The sequence below is a fragment of the Mus musculus genome, chromosome 12 (assembly GCF_000001635.26).
Source record: "Mus musculus strain C57BL/6J chromosome 12, GRCm38.p6 C57BL/6J".
NCBI lineage: Eukaryota > Metazoa > Chordata > Mammalia > Rodentia > Muridae > Mus > Mus musculus.
The window spans coordinates 115,492,817-115,516,195 of record NC_000078.6 but is presented as its reverse complement, the minus strand read 5'-3'; the positions used below and the strand labels follow the sequence as shown (position 1 = coordinate 115,516,195).

At 38.0% G+C, this 23,379-nt stretch overlaps 2 gene segments (V, D, J or C) and 1 further gene; all 3 read left to right on the top strand.

Annotated features, from left to right (window-relative positions):
* Igh (immunoglobulin heavy chain complex) overlaps window positions 1-23,379 on the top strand; it is a 2,751,187-nt gene that overhangs the window by 493,759 nt on the left and 2,234,049 nt on the right.
* Ighv1-64 (immunoglobulin heavy variable 1-64) lies at window positions 8,219-8,609 on the top strand. The segment is given in 2 exon segments: window positions 8,219-8,264; window positions 8,347-8,609. Coding segments are annotated over 2 exon segments (309 nt in total).
* On the top strand, window positions 20,138-20,571 carry Ighv1-63 (immunoglobulin heavy variable V1-63). The segment is given in 2 exon segments: window positions 20,138-20,183; window positions 20,267-20,571. Coding segments are annotated over 2 exon segments (351 nt in total).

Genomic DNA, 23,379 nt, shown 5'->3' with positions numbered 1-23,379 from the left:
TATACCCGGCCAAACTCTCAATTACCATAGATGGAGAAACCAAAGTATTCCACGACAAATCCAAATTCACACAATATCTTTCCACGAATCCAGCCCTTCAAAGGATAATAACAGAAAAGAAGCAATACAAGGAAAGAAATAACGCCCTAGAACAAGCAAGAAAGTAATTCCTCAACAAACCAAAAAGAAGACAGCCACAAGAACAGAATGCCACCTCTAATAACAAAAATAAAAGGAAGCAACAATTACTTTTCCTTAATATCTCTTAATATCAATGGACTCAATTCCCCAATAAAAAGACATAGACTAAGACTAACAGACTGGCTACACAATCAGGACCCAACATTCTGCTGCTTACAGGAAACCCATCTCAGGGAAAAAGACAGACCTCAGAGTGAAAGGCTGGAAAACAATTTTCCAAGCAAATGGTCTGAAGAAACAAGCTGGAGTAGCCATTCTAATATCAGATAAAATTGACTTCCAACCCAAAGTTATCAAAAAAGACAAGGAGGGACACTTCATACTTATCAAAGGTAAAATCCTCCAAGAGGAACTCTCAATTCTGAATATCTACACTCCAAATGCAAGGGCAGCCACATTCATTAAAGACACTTTAGTAAAGCTCAAAGCACACATTGCACCTCACACAATAATAGTGGGAGACTTCAACACACCACTTTCATCAATGGACAGATCGTGGAAACAGAAACTAAACAGGGACACAGTGAAACTAACAGAAGTTATGAAACAAATGGACCTGACAGATATCTACAGAACATTTTAACCTAAAACAAAAGGATATACCTTCTTCTCAGAACCTCACAGGACCTTCTCCAAAATTGACCATATAATTGGTCACAAAACAGGCCTCAATAGATACAAAAATATTGAAATTGTCCCATGTATCCTATCAGACCACCATGGCCTAAGACTGATCTTCAATAACAACATAAATAATGGAAAGCCAACATTCACTTGGAAACTGAACAACACTCTTCTCAATGATACCTTGGTCAAGGAAGGAATAAAGAAAGAAATTAAAGACTTTTTAGAGTTTAATGAAAATGAAGCCACAACGTACCCAAACCTTTGGGACACAATGAAAGCATTTCTAAGAGGGAAACTCATAGCTCTGAGTGCCTCCAAGAAGAAACGGGAGAGAACACATACTAGCAGCTTGACAACACATCTAAAAGCTCTAGAAAAAAAGGAAGCAAGTTCACCCAAGAGGAGTAGACGGCAGGAAATAATCAAACTCAGAGGTGAAATCAACCAGGTGGAAACAAGAAGAACTATTCAAAGAATTAACCAAAGGAGGAGTTGGTTCTTTGAGAAAATCAACAAGATAGATAAACCCTTAGCTAGACTCACTAAAGGGCACAGGGACAAAATCCTAATTAACAAAATCAGAAATGAAAAGGGAGACATAACAACAGATCCTGAAGAAATCCAAAACACCATCAGATCCTTCTACAAAAGGTTATACTCAACAAAACTGGAAAACCTGGACGAAATGGACAAATTTCTGGACAGATACCAGGTACCAAAGTTGAGTCAGGATCAAGTTGACCATCTAAACAGTCCCATATCACCTAAAGAAATAGAAGCAGTATTAATAGTCTCCCAGCCAAAAGAAGCCCAGGACCGGACAGATTTAGTGCAGAGTTCAATCAGACCTTCAAAGAAGATCTAATTCCAGTTCTGCACAAACTATTTCACAAAATAGAAGTAGAAGGTACTCTACCCAACTCATTTCATGAAGCCACTATTACTCTGATACCTAAACCACAGAAAGACCCAACAAAGATAGAGAACTTCAGACCAATTTCTCTTATGAATATCGATGCAAAAATCCTCAATATAATTCTTGCTAACCGAATCCAAGAACACATTAAAGCAATCATCCATCCTGACCAAGTAGGTTTTATTCCAGGAATGCAGGGATGTTTTAATATACGAAAATCCATCAATGTAATCCATTATATAAACAAACTTAAAGACAAAAACCACATGATCATCTCGTTAGATGCAGAAAAAGCATTTGACAAGATTCAACACCCATTCATGATAAAAGTTTTGGAAAGATCAGGAATTCAAGGCCCATACCTAAACATGATAAAAGCAATCTACAGCAAACCAGTAGCCAACATCAAAGTAAATGGAGAGAAGCTGGAAAGCAATCCCACTAAAATCGGGGACTAGACAAGGCTGCCCACTTTCTCCCTACCTTTTCAACATAGTACTTGAAGTATTAGCCAGAGCAATTCGACAACAAAAGGAGATCAAGGGGATACAAAGTGGAAAAGAGGAAGTCAAAATATCACTTTTTGCAGATGATATGATAGTATATATAAGTGACCCTAAAAATTCCACCAGAGAACTCCTAAACAGCTTCGGTGAAGTAGCTGGATATAAAATAAACTCAAACAAGTCAATGGCCTTTCTCTATACAAAGAATAAACAGACTGAGAAAGAAATTAGGGAAACAACACCCTTCTCAATAGTCACAAATAATATAAAATATCTTGGCGTGACTCTAACTAAGGAGGTGAAAGATCTGCATGATAAAATCTTCAAATCTCTGAAGAAAGAAATTAAAGAAGATCTCAGAAAATGGAAAGATCTCCCATGCTCATGGATTGGCAGGATCAACATTGTAAAAATGGCTATCTTGCCAAAAGCTATCTACAGATTCAATGCAATCCCCATCAAAATTCCAACTCAATTCTTCAACGAATTAGAAGGAGCAATTTGCAAATTCATCTGGAATAACAAAAAACCTAGGATTGCAAAAAGTCTTCTCAAGGATAAAAGAACCTCTGGTGGAATCACCATGCCTGACCTAAAGCTTTACTACAGAGCAATTGTGATAAAAACTGCATGGTACTGGTATAGAGACAGACAAGTAGACCAATGGAATAGAACTGAAGACCCAGAAATGAACCCACACACCTATGGTCACTTGATCTTCGACAAGGGAGCTAAAACCATCCAGTGGAAGAAAGACAGCATTTTCAACAATTGGTGCTGGCACATCTGGTTGTTATCATGTAGAAGAATGCGAATCGATCCATACTTATCTCCTTGTACTAAGGTCAAATCTAAGTGGATCAAGGAACTTCACATAAAACCAGAGACACTGAAACTTATAGAGGAGAAAGTGGGGAAAAGCCTTGAAGATATGGGCGCAGGTGAAAAATTCTTGAACAGAACAGCAATGGCTTGTGCTGTAACACGAGAATTGACAAATGGGACCTAATGAAACTCCAAAGTTTCTGCAAGGCAAAAGACACCATCAAAAAGACAAAAAGACCACCAACAGATTGGGAAGGGATCTTTACCTATCCTAAATCAGATAGGGGACTAATATCCAACATATATAAAGAACTCAAGAAGGTGGACTTCAGAAAATCGAATAACCCCATTAAAAAATGGGGCTCAGAACTGAACAAAGAATTCTCACCTGAGGAATACCGAATGGCAGAGAAGCACCTGAAAAAATGTTCAACATCCTTAATCATCAGGGAAATGCAAATCAAAACAACCCTGAGATTCCACCTCACACCAGTCAGAATGGGTAAGATCAAAAATTCAGGTGACAGCAGATGCTGGCATGGATGTGGAGAAAGAGGAACACTCCTCCATTGTTGGTGGAATTGCAGGCTTGTACAACCACTCTGGAAATCAGTCTGGCGGTTCCTTAGAAAATTGGATATAGTACTACTGGAGGATCCAGCAATACCTCTCCTGGGCATATATCCAGAAGATGCCCCAACTGGTAAGAAGGACACATGCTCTACTATGTTCATAGAAGCTTTATTCATAATAGCCAGAAGCTGGAAAGAACCCAGATGCCCCTCAACAGAGGAATGGATACAGAAAATGTGGTACATCTACACAATGGAGTACTACTCAGTTATTAAAAAGAATGAATTTATGAAATTCCTAGCCAAATGGATGGACCTGGAGGGCATCAACTGAGTGAGGTAACACATTCACAAAGGAACTCACACAATATGTACTCACTGATAAGTGGATATTAGCCCCAAACCTAAGATTCCCAAGATATAAGATACAATTTGCTAAACACATGAAACTCAAGTAGAATGAAGACTGAAGTGTGGACACTATGACCCTCCTTAGAATTGGGAACAAAACACCCATGGAAGGAGTTACAGAGACAAAGTTTGGAGCTGAGATGAAAGGATGGACCATGCAGAGACTACCATATCCAGGGATCCACCCCATAATCAGCATCCAAACGCTGACACCATTGCATACACTAGCAAGATTTTATCGAAAGGACCCAGATGTAGCTGTCTCTTGTGAGACTATGCTGGGGCCTAGCAAACACAGAAGTGGATGCTCACAGTCAGCTAATGGATGGATCACAGGGCTCCCAATGGAGGAGCTAGAGAAAGAACCCAAGGAGCTAAAGGGATCTGCAACCCTATAGGTGGAACAACATTATGAACTAACCAGTACCCCGGAGCTCTTGACTCTAGCTGCATATGTATCAAAAGATGGCCTAGTCGGCCATCACTGGAAAGAGAGGCCCATTGGACACGCAAACTTTATATGCCCCAGTACATGGGAACACCAGGGCCAAAAAGGGGGAGTGGGTGGGTAGGGCAGTGGGGGTGGGTGGGTATGGGGGACTTTTGGTATAGCATTGGAAATGTAAATGAGCTAAATACCTAATAAAAAATGGGAAAAAAAGTCCATCCAAAGGGGAAAAAAACACACCTGTCATCACAAGAGATGCAGAAATATGTTAGTATGTCACAAATCCATCCACTCCTGCTTTCCTGTTTTGGTATTCCCCTAGACTGGGGCAATGAGCCTTTACAAGGTCAAGGGCCTCCTCTCATTGTTGTTCCACAAGGTCATTCTCTGCTACATATGCAATGTAAGTCTTGAGTCCCTATTGTGTACTCTGTGGTTGGTGGTTTAGTCCCTGCGAGCTCTGGGCATACTGATTTCTTCATATTGATGTTCCTCCTGTGGGGCTGCAAAACTCTTCAGCTCCTTGGGTCCTTTCTCTAGCTCCTCCATTGGGGATCCTGTGCTCAGTCCAGTGGATAGCTGTGAGCCTCCACTTCTGTATTTCTCAGGCACTGGTAGAGCCTCTCAGGAGACAGCTATATCATGTTATCATGTTCTTGCTATCAAGCACTCGTTAGCATCCATGATAGTATTAGGGTTTGATAACTATATGGAATAGAGCAGCTGGTGAGGCAGTCACTGGGTGAGTTTTCCTTCAAGTTCTTCTCCAAACTTTGTATTTATATCTCTTCAAATGGTTGTTTTGATACACCTTCTAAGAAAGATTAAAGTATCCACACTGTGGTCTTCTTTCTCCTTGAGCTTCATGTGGTCTGTGAATCATATAATGGGTATTTTGAGTTTCTGGGCTAATATACACTTATCATGAAGTACATATCATGTGTATTCTTTTGTTTTTGTGTTACCTTACTCAGGATGATATTTTCTAGTTCTATCCATTTGCCTAAGAATTTCATAAATTTATCATTTGAATAGCTGAGTAATACTCCATTGTGTATATGTGTTATGGCTGAAAATGGATGAGTAAAGCCATTCCCCATTTCTCAGGACAGGACTGAGGTTAAATTCCTTTTGCAGGGAGAGTGTTTGGGAAGGAAAGCTTAATTGGCCAAGTCCTTCAGTAATTTATGTCAAAGGTAAGTTACTGAGTGAACATTCCAGAGATTCCCTAAAACATTTGGAAAGTAGGCATTCCTACATATTATATATCTGACCACTGAGGACACCATGGTGTATCAGTTTTTCAAGGAATCAGAGTGAGAAGATGTGAGCCAGTTTTCAGACACAATCGTCTCTGCAAAGGGAGCTCAAATAGTAAAACTAGTGCACAGACCCTTAAGTGGTATTCAGAATCATCAACTATAGACAGGTCCAAAATGAACTGCTAAGAGTTAGTGATCAACGAAAAGAATGGTCAACCAGAGGTGATGGCAAAATCATTCTTATTGAAAGTAGAAAAATAGAAAAAAAATGTTACAAATCCATGTGTCCCCCTTAGTCAAGGAAAGCTCCTGCAGAGACATTGCACCAGATAAGCAAGTATTTTGATCTTCATATAAGTTAAACTTGGCAGAACAAATTCATGTTATTTACAATCTTACAGAATTTGGACATTTGTGAATTGAGGATATTACATGAGGAGGATGTCTACGTATATCCATACTACCTAAGTAGGCATGCACTCCTGTGCATTGCAACCTATGAGAGCCATCAGTATCGCATATGCTGGAGTATGAGGTAAAGCATTAAAGACATTACCCAGCACCTCAGGGTTAGAAATGCCAAGATAAAACCATCTAGAACCCTGAATTGTATGGATAAATAAGTACAGAAGAAGTCCCTGGTGCTCTGAGGATGCTGTTAAGTAAACTGACAATTCATAGGCTATCACATGAATTCTGATCAAGAATGGAAGATAGAACATTCACTCTACTGGTGTTCCATCTATCCTGCAATATTATGTGCATATAATTCATGAAACAGAAGTTAAAGTACAATACATATGAATATTCTGAATCCACATAATATGTCTTTTTAATGTTTAAATATACTTTAGATAGTTAAGTACATATGTACACGTAGTCCTAAACAGTGTGATTGGTTTCTCACAATCCTGAGTTAACACTCCAAATCTACCCTCCATTTGTGAATCATCAATTTCTAAACAGGTTTGCTATTACATGTCTTGCCCAGAAATATGAGGACCCTGGAAAGCTATTCTGGTAGAGATAAAGCTTTATAAGTACAGAAATTCTCTGCCCATGAGGTTCTCCATCATAGGGGTTTCCTCTCTACCCTCACCCCGTTAAATGGACACATGTGCAGGTTGAGAAACAGACTGAGTTGAAAAATACAGCTTCTTGATTTCTACTTCCTTGTCAATGTGAATTTCTTTTGGGCTCTTAACTTACCTGTGAGTACCACAGTGGTTCTTCCTCATTTTGTTGTGTGTGACTACTTCAGTAATTCATACATGGATACATGAGGCAATATACAAGAGCTTAAGACTCAGTATTGTACTGCTGCCCTCAGCTGCTCTGGTGAAAGGTACAGCCTGATGAAAGCAACAAAGACCCTGATCTCTCTTGTTTAGTCCTTATTACAAATTGGGACTACTAGAGTTGTTTCCAACTGCCACTAGGAAAGAGGATGTCTTTGAAAGAAGTATTAAGGATAATGTAGAAACAACTTAAATTCAGACACTGAGACACCATTCATCTCCAGATAAAAAAGAGTCATTTTTCCTGAGGCTGAACCAAGTAAGCACACTCTTTTCAGGGTAACCTTACCTGCCCTTAGACTTTATGAGAAATTTACTTGCAGGTGAGTTCTGGACCAGCAGGGGGCACAATGGGGCCAAGCATAGTCAGCAGAGAGATGCTGTGTATGTGGAGGGGACTCTGTGTCTTCTGTTGTTTTCTATCTTAACTTACATGTACATATTGTGATTGTATGTAATGTTTCCATGTCCAAATCCAGTGAAGATTCTTTGTTGAACACTTCAAAGATTTATATATATGTCATAATATATATCACATATGTTCATGGCTTCTTGATGCAATTTTCTGTTGACCCATGCACAGGTTATTTACATAATTTATTTCTTCTGATAATGCTGCAATAATCAGTCATATGTAGATGTTTCTGAGGTATGTTTTGTTTTGGTCATTTGGGTGATTTTTCTAATGTATAAGATATTGGAAATTCAAATGTTAATTGTATGTATTGAAAGGAGGCTGTGACTTCTAATAAGTTATCTGTTTTTGAGATTTCCCATCACTATTCTCATCCTCCTAACCACCTGTAAATCCATCTGTCAACTGTGTCACAGTGGGGCCACTGTCTCAGGATGCAAATCTTTTTAGTGCACAGGCTCTAATGTTGCATCCATAGCCTCAACACAAGGTTCAGGGATGAGATATGAGGGTGAATTTCCACGGACAAGATTAGGACTTGGGCTTCAGCATCCTGATTCCTGACCCAGGTGTCCCTTCTTCTCCAGCAGGAGTAGGGGCTCATCTAATATGTATCCTGCTCATGAATATGCAAATCCTCTGAATCTACATGGTAAATATAGGGTTGTCTATACCACACACAGAAAAACATGAGATCACAGTTCTCTCTACAGTTACTGAGCACACAGGACCTCACAATGGGATGGAGCTATATCATCCTCTTTTTGGTAGCAACAGCTACAGGTAAGGGGCTCACAGTAGCAGGCTTGAGGTCTGGCCATATACATGGGTGACAATGACATCCACTTTGCCCTTCTCTCCACAGGTGTCCACTCCCAGGTCCAACTGCAGCAGCCTGGGGCTGAGCTGGTAAAGCCTGGGGCTTCAGTGAAGTTGTCCTGCAAGGCTTCTGGCTACACTTTCACCAGCTACTGGATGCACTGGGTGAAGCAGAGGCCTGGACAAGGCCTTGAGTGGATTGGAATGATTCATCCTAATAGTGGTAGTACTAACTACAATGAGAAGTTCAAGAGCAAGGCCACACTGACTGTAGACAAATCCTCCAGCACAGCCTACATGCAACTCAGCAGCCTGACATCTGAGGACTCTGCGGTCTATTACTGTGCAAGACACAGTGTTGCAACCACATCCTGAGAGTGTCTGAAAACCTGGAGGGGTAACAAACTGCCCTGGGACTTAGGAGACTCAGAGAAAGTTTGCTTGTAGACTTGCTCAGATACAGCCATTCAGATAGTCCGTTTTTCTGTGTGTTCCTTAGAGTCCTGTAGTGCTTTTGTCCACTTTGCAAATGGACATCGATTAATCATGTGATATTGATTTAGGATGCTGTATGCCATACCTTGTCAATCACCTTCCTCACCAGTGACCATCTCTGTTGACATATTTCTTTTGTAATAAAAAAAAAGAAACTCTGATTAGGCATGGTAAAAATATCTGTGGAGTTTTAGAAACAGTAGAACTTCTATTGGATTAGATAGATATAAAGAATAATATGAATTTGATCTGTAAAAGCCCACCAAGTTCTGGGTAAACAAAATGTCCTTTCAGGACTAAGTCTTATGTGACTTCTCCATGGTTTGATTACTCTGCTTGTGTAGTCTCACAGAAGTTCCAGGCTCTTAGAATATAACAGGTTCAGAATTGAGAGTTCATCCTGGTAGATTTTTCCTTTGATGAACATGGATTTTCATCCCTAATCCTTTTTGATAACTTTTGGTTGATAGATGATTTTAGTTGATATTAGAATGGCTGCTACAGCTTGTTTCTTGGTACCATTTTCTTGGAAATAGTTTTCATTCTTTTACTCTTTTATGATCTTTTAGAGCAGACCGCATATCTGAGCCTGGAAGGCTGAGTTGTCACAGTGGGGCAGGCAGGATGATCTGCCCTTCATTCAGGTTTAGGTAAATGTTTGTTTATATTCTTAATTTTGTGTAATACTCACATTTGAAGTAACACTTAATAATTCTGTCAATTTCCTCAATGTTTGTTGTCCTATATCCTTTGTCATTTCTGATGCTTTCATCTGGATACTGTCTGTCTGTCTTTTCTTTAATTTGGCTTAGAGTTTGTCTGTCTGGTTGAGTTTCTCACATAACCTGCTTGTGATTTGCTTGATTGTTTTATTGTTCCTTTTCTTTTTGATTGATTTCTGTCCTGTATTTGATTATTTTGTGCTGTATGCTTCTCTTGAGTGTGCTTGCTTTTTATTCCCCCCAAATCTTTAAGGGGTATACTTAGGTTTCTAGTATAAGATCTCTCCAATTTCCTTCTTCAAAAAATATTTTACTTGTTTATATTTGAAATGTTGGCCCTATTGTGAGTCTTCTATCCAAGAGTTCTTCACCTTATACTCTCTTCCTTTTGCCTCAAAGAGGGAGCTCCCTCCCACCTTCTCACTGCTTCTGTCTCCTGCTTTCCTAGGTCATCGCATCAATGCAGAATTAGTTACATCCAGTACCATTGGTTCCAGACAAGGCAGTCCTTTACTACATATGTGCCAGGGGCTTCAGTCTAGCTCATATATGTTCTTTGGTTGGTGGCATAGTCTGTGAGAGTTGCTGCAGTTCTCCTGTGATTCTCATTGCAGATCTCTAAGATTCTGAGATTTCACCTGGTTAGTTGCTTTGCTTTTCTCTAAGCAGGTTTTTTTTTGCATTAAGTATCCATCCATTATTGTTAATTCAGTCATATTTCAGCCCTAAGTTCAAAAATGTTTCAGCTTCTGAGGCTCAGCTGTGTATCCTCTGTGATTTCCTTTTTTTGAGTTTAATAACTGATTTGTACTAACTGTGATTGACATATAATTATTTTGTGTTCAACGTCAGTGAAGGTTCCTCTTTAAGCTCATCAAGAATTTATATTTTCTTTGTATATTCTTTTGTATATTTTTGGAAAAACACATACAATTTATTCACATCCCTGATCCCTTCCCCAAACTTATGACAGCTCCTTTCTCATAAACTCAACAAAACAGCCTTTTATTCTTTCTGGAGAAAGGAAAAATAATGTAAAAAAAAATAAAGAGAGATCAAAAACATTTCAATTAATAAGAAATACCCACATACACACACAGACACATACACACACACACATACACACACACACATACACACACACACACACACACACACACACACACACATACAAAGGATAACTCATAAAACTGTGCTATGCAAACATAATATATAGAAAAAGACAAGTTGAAAAATGCACAAATTGATATGAGAATAAATATGTACAACAATATAGTTGAGTTCATTTGTGTTGACTACTGTTCCTGGACATGTGTATGTCCTTAAGTGTGGTTAATAAGCCCAATGATGATCCATTGTAGAAAGCAAACTTTTCCTTTGCATGTGAGGTTCAGTTTCAGAAACTTCTTTAGAGGTGAGAACTTGTGGCCCTGTCCTTCTCTCACAGGGTTTTCATTTGGGTTTAGTCTGTGCATACCCTGTGTATGCTGTCTCAGTCTCTGTAAGTTCATATGTGCATGAGTCCTGTTATATCTGGAAGACAGTTTCCTTGGAGTCATGCCATTCCTTTGGCTCTTATAATTTATCCAGTATTTAAATTCTTTCTCAGAAAAGAGGTTCATTATGGAGTTATTATGTAACCTAGAGAAACTACAATAACTCATACTTTTGTGGCACCTATGGGGACTATCTGACCATTAACTCACATTGAGTTATCATGTTATTGGCACTGACATTAATTCCATTAATATCTTGTGTCTTCTGGGATCTACACTGTCTATGCACGTAGGAACCTCTGTTCAAATATACCAAAGTCAAAATAAAACACAAAGTTCTGTTTTCTGTGTTTTCTACTCGGTTTTCTGCAAACATGTATCTCACATCACCCTAAATCATGACCCACTGCAGATCACTGGAACAATGCTAATAAGAAAACTCCAAGTCTTAGCTGCATATCACAAATTTTTCATAGAATTTCTTTGAATTTATCATAGTGATAAAAATACTGTATCAGAAAATCTATAAATGCTATATTAACCTGAACATAAAATTATTCCATCAACACATAGACATTCTCAAATGTATACTAGCCAAATATTAACTCTTCATTATTTCTCAACAGTTTGTCATAGAGTTAAAATTATAACTTTTGTCTCTTTTTACTTAATAATGCACTGTCCTTTACTCCTAGTATCACAAGATTGAATGATCCTAGATTTCATCTTACCTTACTCATAACACTTAACTTTGATTTATACTACACCATTGCCTTATTCTCCATTTACCAACACCACTTCACGTTTGCAACATTCTGCCTCATCTACATGAATTCATTTTATCTCTGTTTTATTTTATCATCTGCCTTAATTATTAGGACCCTAATCCTTTCTTCTCCCTCTCCCTCTCCCTCTCCCTCTCCCTCTCCCTCTCCCTCTCCCTCTCCCTCTCCCCTCTCCCTCTCTCTCTCCGTCTCTCCCTTTCTCTCTCTCTCCCTCTCTCTCTCCCTCTCTACCTCCCTCCCTCACTCTCCCCCTTTCCCTCTCCCTCTCCTCCACCCTTCCCCCTCCCCCAAGCTCCTCCCCCTCCCCTCCACTCCTTCTCTCCCCCTCTCTCTCCTCCCCCTCCTCTCCTCCTTCATCTTTCTCTTCTATCTCTTCTTCCTCCTCTTCTTCACCTTCATTTTTAATAGTTTCCCCCTTTTATTGAAAAGAGATTCTATTGTCATACAATATATATCCTGAGTAAGCTTTGGTTCCTTCCTGGTCCTCAGAATTCCTCCCTGCCTCCCTGCACCCCTGTGGATATACTCATTTTTTGTCTCTCAGTAGTAAAGAACAGGCTTCTAAGAGATAACAACAACAATTGAGAAACTAAAATATAGTAAAATAAAGGAATACATATTATGTTGAATTTGGACATGGAAACCAAACAAGAAGAAAAATACCCAAGAACAGAAAAAGAGTCAGGAACCCATTAAATTTCACAGTAATGGTCAGGGGCCTCATTAAAAAAATACTTAGGTAATTATATATCTATATATACATCTACATCTAGATCTATATCTATAGATGTATATGTTCATGTATACATCTCCATTATATTCATGTCACTCTCTCATCTTCTACAAATTCAACACCCAATTAAAATAGTCAAATAAACTATATGAAAGATAGCATGAAGCATTTGTTATGGGAACTCAGTTGACCCCACTCAGCATATCTTTTTTCAGGTACACGCAATACTTTGTGTAGTATTCCATTGTCTATACATCCCACATTATAAATATCTACTGTCTTTTCTTACATATCTAGGTGGATTCCATTTCTCAGCTGCTGTGAGTGGAGCAGCAAAAACATGAATGTGCAAGTGTCTCTGTAATAATATACAGAGTCACTTGAGCACAAGATTGGGAGGAATGGCGTTGGTACATAGCACAATTTTTTGTTTTGTTTTGTTTTGTTTGTTTTTCACTATTTTTGGTGACATTTTCAAACTGATTTCCAAAGTCACTACAGTAGTTTATACTCACATCAAAAGCATGCAGATTACTATTTTTCTGTATCCAAATGCTCATTTGTTATCATTTATATTCTTGCTTATCCTCATCTCACTGAGGTCAATTTGGTACACGAAATGTCTAGGTTTTGGGTTAATGTTTCATTAATTATTTAGCTTATTCATTTTACATTCTTTGGTTCCCCTCTTACACATTCTCTCCTTATCTCTGTCTCCTTTGAGATGGTGGAACCCTTGCCTTCCTAGGTATCCCACAATCTTGACACATCAAGTGTCTGTAGTACTAGGCACAGTCTCTTCCAATGTGGCCAGATAAGGCAGACAAGTTAGGAGAACAGGATCCACAGGAGGGCAACAGCTTGAGGGACAGCCCCCACTCTAGTTATTGGGGGATTCACAGGAAGACTGAACAGCACACCTTCTTCATAAGTTCAGGGGTCCTAGTTTCAGCCCCTGTACGCTCTTCAGTTGGTGGTTTAGTCTCTGAAAACCACCAATGTACAGTTTAATTGACCCTGTTGTTTTTCCTTTGGTGTTCCTATCTCCTTCTGATCACTCAATCTTCCCAACACTTCCATAAGACTCCCATATGTCCATCCAGTATTTGGCTATGTGTCTCTCTGCATCTTTTTCAGTCAGCTTCTGGGTAGAATCACTCAGAGAATAGTTATGAGAAGATCCTATCTGCAAGCATAACAAGATATCATTAATAGTGTCAGGGATTGGTGCTGGCCCATGGGGTGGGCTTCAAGTTCGGCCAGTTTGTTGGCCATTCCCACAGTCTCTTATCCATCCATTGTCTCTGCATTGCTTGTAGACAGGAAAAATTTTGGGTTGAAAGTTTTGTGGGTGAGATGGTGTCTATTGCTCCACTGGTGTTCTTTCTGGATATAGCAGTTGGCCTCTTCAGATTCCATATCCCTAAAGTAGTGTGTCACAGCTAAGGTCACCCCCATACCATGGGACATACATTCTCCCACCACCTCTCTGCTCATATTCATTGGATCAGAATCATATAGAACTGCAGGTCTGAAACCACACAGACCCTGGATATCCATTAGGAGCCTACCATACCCGGACCATCGACCTTCATCTTTCTCCCAATACTGAATACAACTAGAATGTCAAGGACCAGTGTGGTTTATATGGCTAAAGACACATAAAAGAACATTAAGCAAGAGGGAGCGCTGCATGACACCTCCAAAGCATAGCAATCCAACTATTGCATGCCCTGGATATCCTAGCACAATCAAAACACAAGAAAGTGATCTTAAATCCAGTCTTTCACAGATGATGGTTGGCCTTTAAATAGGAAATGCATAAATTCCTTAAGAAATACAGGACAATACAATTGAACAGATAGAGGTCTTTAGGAGGAAACAAATTCCTTAATGACATACAGGAAAATACAATTAAACAGGTGAAGGTAATAACTAAAATGATGTAATACATAAAAATGGAAATAGATGAAATGAAGTAAACACAAACTGATGGAATCCTGAAAATGGAAAACCTAGAGAAAAGGAAAACCAGATGCAAGTATGATATTTTCTAGTTCTATTCGTTTGTTTGTAAAATTCTTTATGTAGTTGCCTTTAATATCTGAGCAGCATTCTACTGTGTAAATGAACCACCAATTTGTATCCATTCTCTGGATGTGGGGTGACTATTTTTCCAGCTTCTGGTTATTACAAATAGAGCTGCCATGAAAACAGTAGAATACACATACTGGTGCATGGTGGAGAGTTCGGTGTATATGTACAACAGTGTTATAAGTGGGTCTTCATGTAGAATTACCTCTATTTTTTCTGAGAAATCCCAAGACTGATTTCTAGAGATGCCATTCCAGTTTTCACTCCAAGCATCAATGGAGAATTGTTTTCCAAGGCAGCATGTGCTATGTCTAGAGTTTTTGGTCTTAGTCAGGTTTATTCTACATTTCACTCTTAGCTAAGGACTATGGTACAGGACATAGAGAAACCACCCTTCTACTCATTAGGATATTCTACCTGTTACCATTTCTTGGTAGAGAACAATGTAATGCAGTCTAGAAGAAATACAAAGACACCAGTGATATTATACTATGTCTAACCTTGTAGTCTACAATATCAGGCTTCAGGTAAGATGTACCTATTATCACATTACTCTTATGCAATGACTATTTTCTAATTGGATTTGTGGTCCTAATTGATCCTTATTGTATTGCTGAAGTTCAAGATATCAAAATGTATTATACTTACGTTTATATAAGAATTTAGTGCTACTCTCAGCTTTGACCAAGAAGTTTCTTTATTCAATGTATAATGATTGAGGTAGACATTCATGAATGGCCAAAGTGGTGAGAATGATTACAGAATCATCAGCCATAAATATGTTAATGATATGAAAATTCTCATATATTAATTGTATTAATGAATATATGCAGATAAAATATGAATATTTCATTAGTATTTCTTAGATATTGCATTCCTGTATATAATTATGTATATCAATACATTATAGTGTATAAATGAAAGTATCTATCCTAATAAAAATAGGACAGTCAAGAAATGAAAGAGTAGAAGTTATGGGGGAATAATGCAGTGTGGAATAATCATTTCCATGAAAATTCTAACCATATGTAAAGTTGTTACTTTTATTTTTCAGAATGAGTTTGCTTATTCTTTGACATTTTTATTCATGTACGAAATATATCAAAATTATATGTGCCCCACTATCACCTTGTGGCTTTGTTTTCGAACTTCAAATAAATCTATCCCAACTAACTGACAAGATTTATTTCATTAAGTAAAAAGATAAACTGGGCAGTGGTGGTACATGCCTTTAATCTCAGCATTTGGGAGGCAGAGGCAGGAGGATTTCTCAGTTCTAGGCCAGCCTGGTCAGAGTGTGAGCTCCAGGACAGCCAGGGCTACACAGAGAAACCCTGTCTCAAAAAACCAAAAAAAAAAAAAAAAAGAAAGAAAGAAAGAAAGAAAAGAAAAACATAGAGAGTCCAATCAGTGCTGAGAATATATACATATGTGTGTCATTCACTGGTACATAAGCAATACCTAGCATAATTCCAAAGAAAAAAATGAGCATATTTTCATCATCAATTATCAAATGTTCATAGATCCAAAACTTATTTGTGTTCTTGGAAGTCCCTCACCATTATGTTGTAATATTTTTAAAATATGGTTACACTTTGTTTAGTGGGGAAAGCAGAGAACACATGCATGAAGTTGGATGTGATAATCTGAAAAATATATGAAAATATGAAATATATAGGAAAATATATGAAATCCAAATTTCACATTCTACAGTGCAGATCCAAGCAATCAAAATTATATGGTTAAACTTACACAAAACATATTTGCTACACAGTTATTTCACGTATATGCATGATTTTATTTTGACTGCCTTGGTTTATTCAGGTTTTGTGGTGTTAGCTATAGCTGCTAAGAGCTCATGTGTACAAAGACCACGTGTAGTCCTGAAGCACCATGGAGCGATTCTCATTGCTGGTCTCTGGGAGTCAGACCTTTCATCTGGATGGTTCTAATTTTTCATTTTGTTAATACAGGCTGATTTCAGCAATAATTTCAAACCTGTTTCAGCTTCTAAGAGTCCATCCAGGTCCTGAGCTGCTACAACATTTTAGTTGTTTTTATGTACAGTTTCAATTCTGTGTATCATTATTGTGTAATTATTTTCACCATGTCTACTAAACAAAGTAGCGTGAGTGATTTATGTCTGAACACCAGTGCTCTGACCCAGGTGTAGTCTTATGACATCAGGGGAGAGCCTGCTATCTACTGGCATTGTGTTTTTAGAAATGGGAACTGCAAGAGATGGATCCAAATGCCAGCAAGGATGAACCTGATTTCAAGACAGACATTATAGCAGTATTGGCACAACTTAAAATCACTGAGGCATAAATCATCATCCCCAGGTAACCTAAAGCCATTTCTGTCTTCAGTGGAACTCTGTAAACACTGAAGTCACATGGATTAGTGTTTTCTTAAACCAGACAATCCAACTTCAGTTTAAATAATGAGAAACCTATTTTTCAGGGGAGCTCATGACCAGCAGATGGCACAGTGAGGCCAAAAATCCCCATAGAGAGATGAGAAGGATATGGAGGGGACTCTGTGTTTTCTGTGTTCCTTTTTCTTTCTTTTTAAATTAAGAGTACTAACTGATCTGCACTGTGGTGATTAACATGTGATGTCTCCATCCTGAAACACAGTAAAGTTTCGTTGTTAAACAGATGACAGATTTAAGTTCATTTGCTTTTATTAAGTTTTTATAACATTTTGAAAAAGTGATACAATTTATTCTAATAACTGATTTTGCCACCCCCAACTATTTCCAGATTCTTCCTACCTCCAAATACATGAAACTACACACCTTTTTTTCTTTCTGAATGTAAAAAAAAGAAAGAATGAATGAATTAATGGAAGAAAGAAAGAAAGAGAGAAAGAAAAAAGAAAGAACTTTAAAGGGGGCTAAAAACAAGTAGAAATGAAAAAAAAACATCAACACACACAGAGCAAGCTAAATAGAGAAAGAGAGAGAGACTAATAAAAGTCACAACTTAGTAGCCATGATATATAGCTAAACTCTAAGTGAGACAAAAGGAGTTGAACAAGGCAATATTAGAAAAAAAAGTCTGTTAAAAACACCATTGAATTCTTTTTTTTTTAATTTTTGGCTATCAACTGCAACCACTCAGGCTCTTATATTCTGGCTCTTATATTCTTATATTTTGGCTCTCATACTCTGACTTTTCATCTCTATTTTAGTCTGTAATCTTTGTAAATTCCTCATACTCTAAAGGTCCAATTCAAGTCTCTCAGCTTCTATAATTACATAAACCAAACACAATATAGAAATCTTGGAACACTTATGAATGAGAACATGAAGCACTTGCCTCATAGACATGGGTGGAATATTTGGTATATGTTTTCCAGTTCCATAAATTTATAGATCAGATAATTCAAGTTTTTTTTATCATTGAGGACTATTCACTTTTCTATATGTACAAATTTGTCCTTCTTTGTTTATGCTTCATTTGAAATCTGGGATGGCTCCTTCCTCTATATTTTGTTAAATATCATGAATAACTTTCTATGAATAAACATGACTGTATGATCATCTCTACAATAAGATGTAGAGTCATTTGAGTAGATGTGTGAGAGGGTTACTGTTGGGTAACAGCATAATTTTATTTATTATTTTTGGCCAATTTTCAAAGGAAATTCTTCATCCCAGGTCAGGGTGGTTAAAGCCCATGTCTAGAGATGATATAGGCCGTAGCAGACTTCAGTTGTATTGCTAATGATAATGTTGTCAAACTGCCTTATAAATATTTATGTTCATATCCAGTATATTGTCTGATCCTTGATCACAGAGGCTCATTTTACTCTCTGTAATTACTGATGCAGACATTCACGAGTCATTAGATTGTTGAGAAAGATTGTCAGAGTATTCAGCAACAGGCGATTCAATGATACCAACCTCTCACCCAAGAATCAAAGACCATCATAAAACATGAAAAATAATGTATAATTCAGAGGAAGGGGATAAAGGACATGAACTCTTAACTCCAGGATTTAACTGTTCTTAGTGTACACATGAATTCACAGTAGCTGTATTTACCTTTACAGATGCACACAAGTCAAACCATTGAAAATTACCACACAAGAGACCTCAAAATGAACGAACAGGTAAACATGTCCACTGGCAAGCTTAGTGACATCAGTTAAATCCCTGAGAGTTGAAGTACATAAGTCATTCTCTGAGATAACTATGCCTCATTTGGAGCAGGTGTATCCTGCTATCACCATGAAGAATAATATAACAATTAAAAAATTACAACATGGACCGTAGGTACTCTCTTCCTTCTTGAGGTTCCTTCTTGAGATTCCTTCTTGAGAAACCACAACAAGCTGGAGGTCTCTTGGCATTTGATGACTGGTGAGCAAAATATCATTTCTTTGTTTTGCGGGAGATTTCTGGATGTTCACTCGTTCCTAGTGATGACCCTATGTGTGTGTATATAGGTAGTAGTAATTAAGTTCACTGTGCCTTTAGTTAATGGAAGAGAAGAGGTCAGAATGTTAGGAAAGAGACTTATTGGAAAGTTCCAAGTGAAAATCAGAGACCTAGTGAAGGTAGATTGTGGTGAGAATCCAGCGAGTGGTGGTTGATCATAGCATATTTCATAGATGATTAAAAATTTCATAGAATAAAAATCCTTATGAAATATAGAAATAACAACTTTACAAATATATAGAATCTTAGAGGTGTATTTTGTACACTGTGCATATTTTTCCTGTAACATCTTGTTCCTCTCATTTTCCCTTTTTTCTTCTAGACAATTAGAACATCATCATGTATTTGCATACATAGTTGTCTACAATATGAAAAATATAAAAGTCAATAATAAGAGTCACATTTAATGTTTTTGATTTTGAGATTGTCTTAATTAATATGGTTATATCTAATTGCATTCATTTTCTCCAAAAGCAATGTAAATTTCTGATATATATATATATATATATATATATATATATATATATTAAAATCCATGTACTTTTAGTTATTTTAGTGAATTTTGAAATATATAACCTGTGGGAAAGGAAATATTATTAGAACATATCTGAAAGAAGTTTCTAATTTTCTAAAGTTAGCCATCTTTTGAATTTAACATCAAAATCATCATCATCATCATCCTCATCACCACCACTACAAAGCACCATCTGTAAATCCAGGTGTTATCATCGAGCAAGAGTCTCAGGCCAAAAATTTATTGAGAGCTTAGTCCCTGAAGTTACATCCACAACATCTGGCCAGGGATCAGGCAAAGTGTTTGGGATGCACTTCCTCAGAGAGGGTTTGGACTTGGACCTGAGAATTCTGCTGCCTGACCCAGGTACCTTTTCAGTCCTTCCTCTCCAGTTCTTCTCTAGATGGACTAGGTCCTTAACTAAGTAATGCACTGCTCATGAATATGCAAATCACGCAAGTCTTTGGCAGTAAATACTGGGATGTCCACACCCTGAAAACAACCTATGATCAGTGTCCTCTCCACAGTCCCTGAACACACTGACTCTCACCATGGAATGGAGCGGGGTCTTTATCTTTCTCCTGTCAGTAACTGCAGGTAAGGGGCTCCCCATTTCCAAATCTGAAGAGGATACAGGGCCCGAGGTGACAATGCCAACCACTCTGCCTTTCTCTCCACAGGTGTCCACTCCCAGGTCCAGCTGCAGCAGTCTGGAGCTGAGCTGGTAAGGCCTGGGACTTCAGTGAAGATGTCCTGCAAGGCTTCTGGATACACCTTCACTAACTACTGGATAGGTTGGGCAAAGCAGAGGCCTGGACATGGCCTTGAGTGGATTGGAGATATTTACCCTGGAGGTGGTTATACTAACTACAATGAGAAGTTCAAGGGCAAGGCCACACTGACTGCAGACAAATCCTCCAGCACAGCCTACATGCAGTTCAGCAGCCTGACATCTGAGGACTCTGCCATCTATTACTGTGCAAGACACAGTGTTGCAACCACATCCTGAGTGTGTCAGAAACCCTGGAGGAGCAGCAAGCTGCACTGCGACTGAGATGACAGAAAGATTAATCATTAGAATTGCTCAAAAATTGTAATTTCGAATGTCCATGTATTCCTTCCTCCTCACAGTCCTATAGTGCCTTTGTCAGCTTTGTGAACGTCCATCTATGAGTAAAGTGATGATGTTTGGATAAACCTAAAATCTTCACACCTTGTGAATCTCTTTACCAGTGACCACCTCCATTGACATGTTTCTTATTCAATAAAACAAAAAAAGGGAAAAGCAAGTTTGTGCATGATAAAAATATCACTGGATTCAGAGAGACCAGAATTTCTTGAAATTTTTGGGAAAAATGTGCAATAGGAATTTAATCTATAAAATGCAAATCACCAACATTTGGGCAAACAAACACTGCTTCATAGTCTTATGTTACTAGTAACTCAAGTGTATTAACTCTTGTCCCGTGTCCCGGCAGAAATTCTAGTCTCTTTGAAGGTGCGAAATGTTTATATCATAATGCAGAGGCATGCAAACATAATACATGTAGGGTATTCAAAATATTAAATCACTTTTTATCAAACTCCTTTACCAACACAATATATGTACTTGTTAAATTATGTAGGTTCTGAGAATATACATAAGTGTTTGTATCCATATTTACTTCCTCCTGAGACTCAGTAATCATTGCTACAATCACAGCCTTTGTAGATCACGGACCTATACTGATACAGCATCAACTCTCATAGTCCATTGGATACCTATTGCTCAGTTTTGTCCTATAGATTATTTGTGAACATGTGTCTCTGTATGAACATGTGTTTCTTATGCTTGTTTTTTTGAGACTTTTCTTCTGTTTGTTTTCTCCCATACCTATTTGTTTGCTATTCCTTTATCTTACCTTGTTTTTTTTGTTTTTATTACATTTATGTTCTTTTTATACAATTTTTTAAAAAATTAATTCTTTTTTTACACTCCATATTTTCTTTCCTTTGCCCCGACCTACCCTACAACTGTTTCACATCCCATACCTCCTCCCCACCCTCTCTCTCAATGTGGATATCACTACCTCCACCCTTCCTTACCTCTAAACACATTGGGGTCTCCAGTCTCTTGAGGGTTAGGTGCATCATCTGTGGATGACACAGACCTGAAAGTCCTCTACTCTATGTGTGTTGGGGACCTCATATCAGCTGGTCTTTGCTGTCTGTTTGATGGTACAGTGTTTAAGAGATCTCAGGGGTCCATATTAGTTGAGATTGCTGGTCCTCCTACAGGATAGCCATTTTTCCTCAGCTTCTATCAGCCATGACTAATTCAACAACAGGAGTCAGCTGCTTCTGTCTATTGGTTGGTTGCAAATATCTGCCTCTGAATTTTTCAGAAGCTTCTTGGATCTTTCAGAGGTCAGTCTTGATAGGTCCCTTTTTTGAGTGCTCCATAGCCTCAGTAACAGTGTTAGGTCGTGGCATCTCCACTTGAGCTTGATCCCACTTTGGACCTGTTTCTGGACCTTCTTTTCTTCAGGCTCCTCTCCATTTGCATCCTTGTAATTCTTTCAAGCAGGAATAATTATGGGTCAGATTTGTGACTGTGAGATGGCAACCCCATCTGTCACTTGATTTCCTGTCTTCCTGCTGGAGGTGGGCTGTATAAGTTCCCTCTCTCTACTGTCAGGCATTTCATTTAAGTTCTCTCTCCTTGAGACCTGAGAGTCTCTCACATTACAGGTTTCTGGTGAATTCTGGATGGTCCTCCAACCTCCTATTTTCTGAGGTTGCCTGTTTTCATTCTTTCTGCTGGGCCTCACTGCTTCAGTACTTTTCCCTCACCCAATACCAGATCATTTCTGTTCTTTTATTTTGTAAATAAATAATGAAATAGAATGAAGCTGAGAGAAGATTAAGGCAGTGTTGGGGAATGGGAATCAGTATTCAGAGTATATTGCAGGAAGCAATGTATTTTATTAGAAATAGAAATTAGAGAACATTAAAAACCTAATAAACAAATAATTCTGATAATACCTTCATTGTGTAACTATCCTGTATGCTCAAGTGCTCATACTTTAGTTTTCCTGTCTTTGTGTAAATTGTTCAAATATAATCAGAATCCTTAAAGGATGTAAGGATCAGGCACTTGTCATGTGCATAATTATAATGTGTAGTGAGATATACAAGTAAAATATGTGGGTTTTAGCCTGTCTCATTTTCTCTGACTTTCTGTTTCTGTCTCTGTCTCACGGTGTCTCTTTCTGAGTGTGAATGAGTGTGTGTGTGTGCGTGTGTGCGTGTGTGTGTATTCCCCTTTGTTTGCTTTTTTACTTTAAAATTCCTTTTTCTATTTTTATAAGGAAACACAGTAGAGCTGGGAGAAGATTGCAAATGTGTTGGGGAATGGAAATTAGTAATCAGAGTATATTGCATGAAGCCATCTATTTTCAGTAATACATAGAGAAAATAATTGTAAAATATTAATAAACAAAATTTCTGATATCTGCTGTGTAAATTTCCCATATGCTCAAAAGTCTTATGTCTTTGTTTAAATCTTTATAGTGTATTCAAAAGCTAGGATTGAAAGGATTTAAGGTATTCATAAATTTTGCAATTCTTACTTGTAGTAAAATACATAAATAAAATGTTTGGGATTTAGCCCCACCCTCTCTCTGCTTGTGTGTGTATTTTCAGTAATGTTTTTACCATTATTAATCTCTAGGGGCACAGAAAAATTTCTACTAGAAAATCTTTTATTTCTTGTGGGCATCCCTGCAGGTGTCTCAGAGGGAAACAAACCATG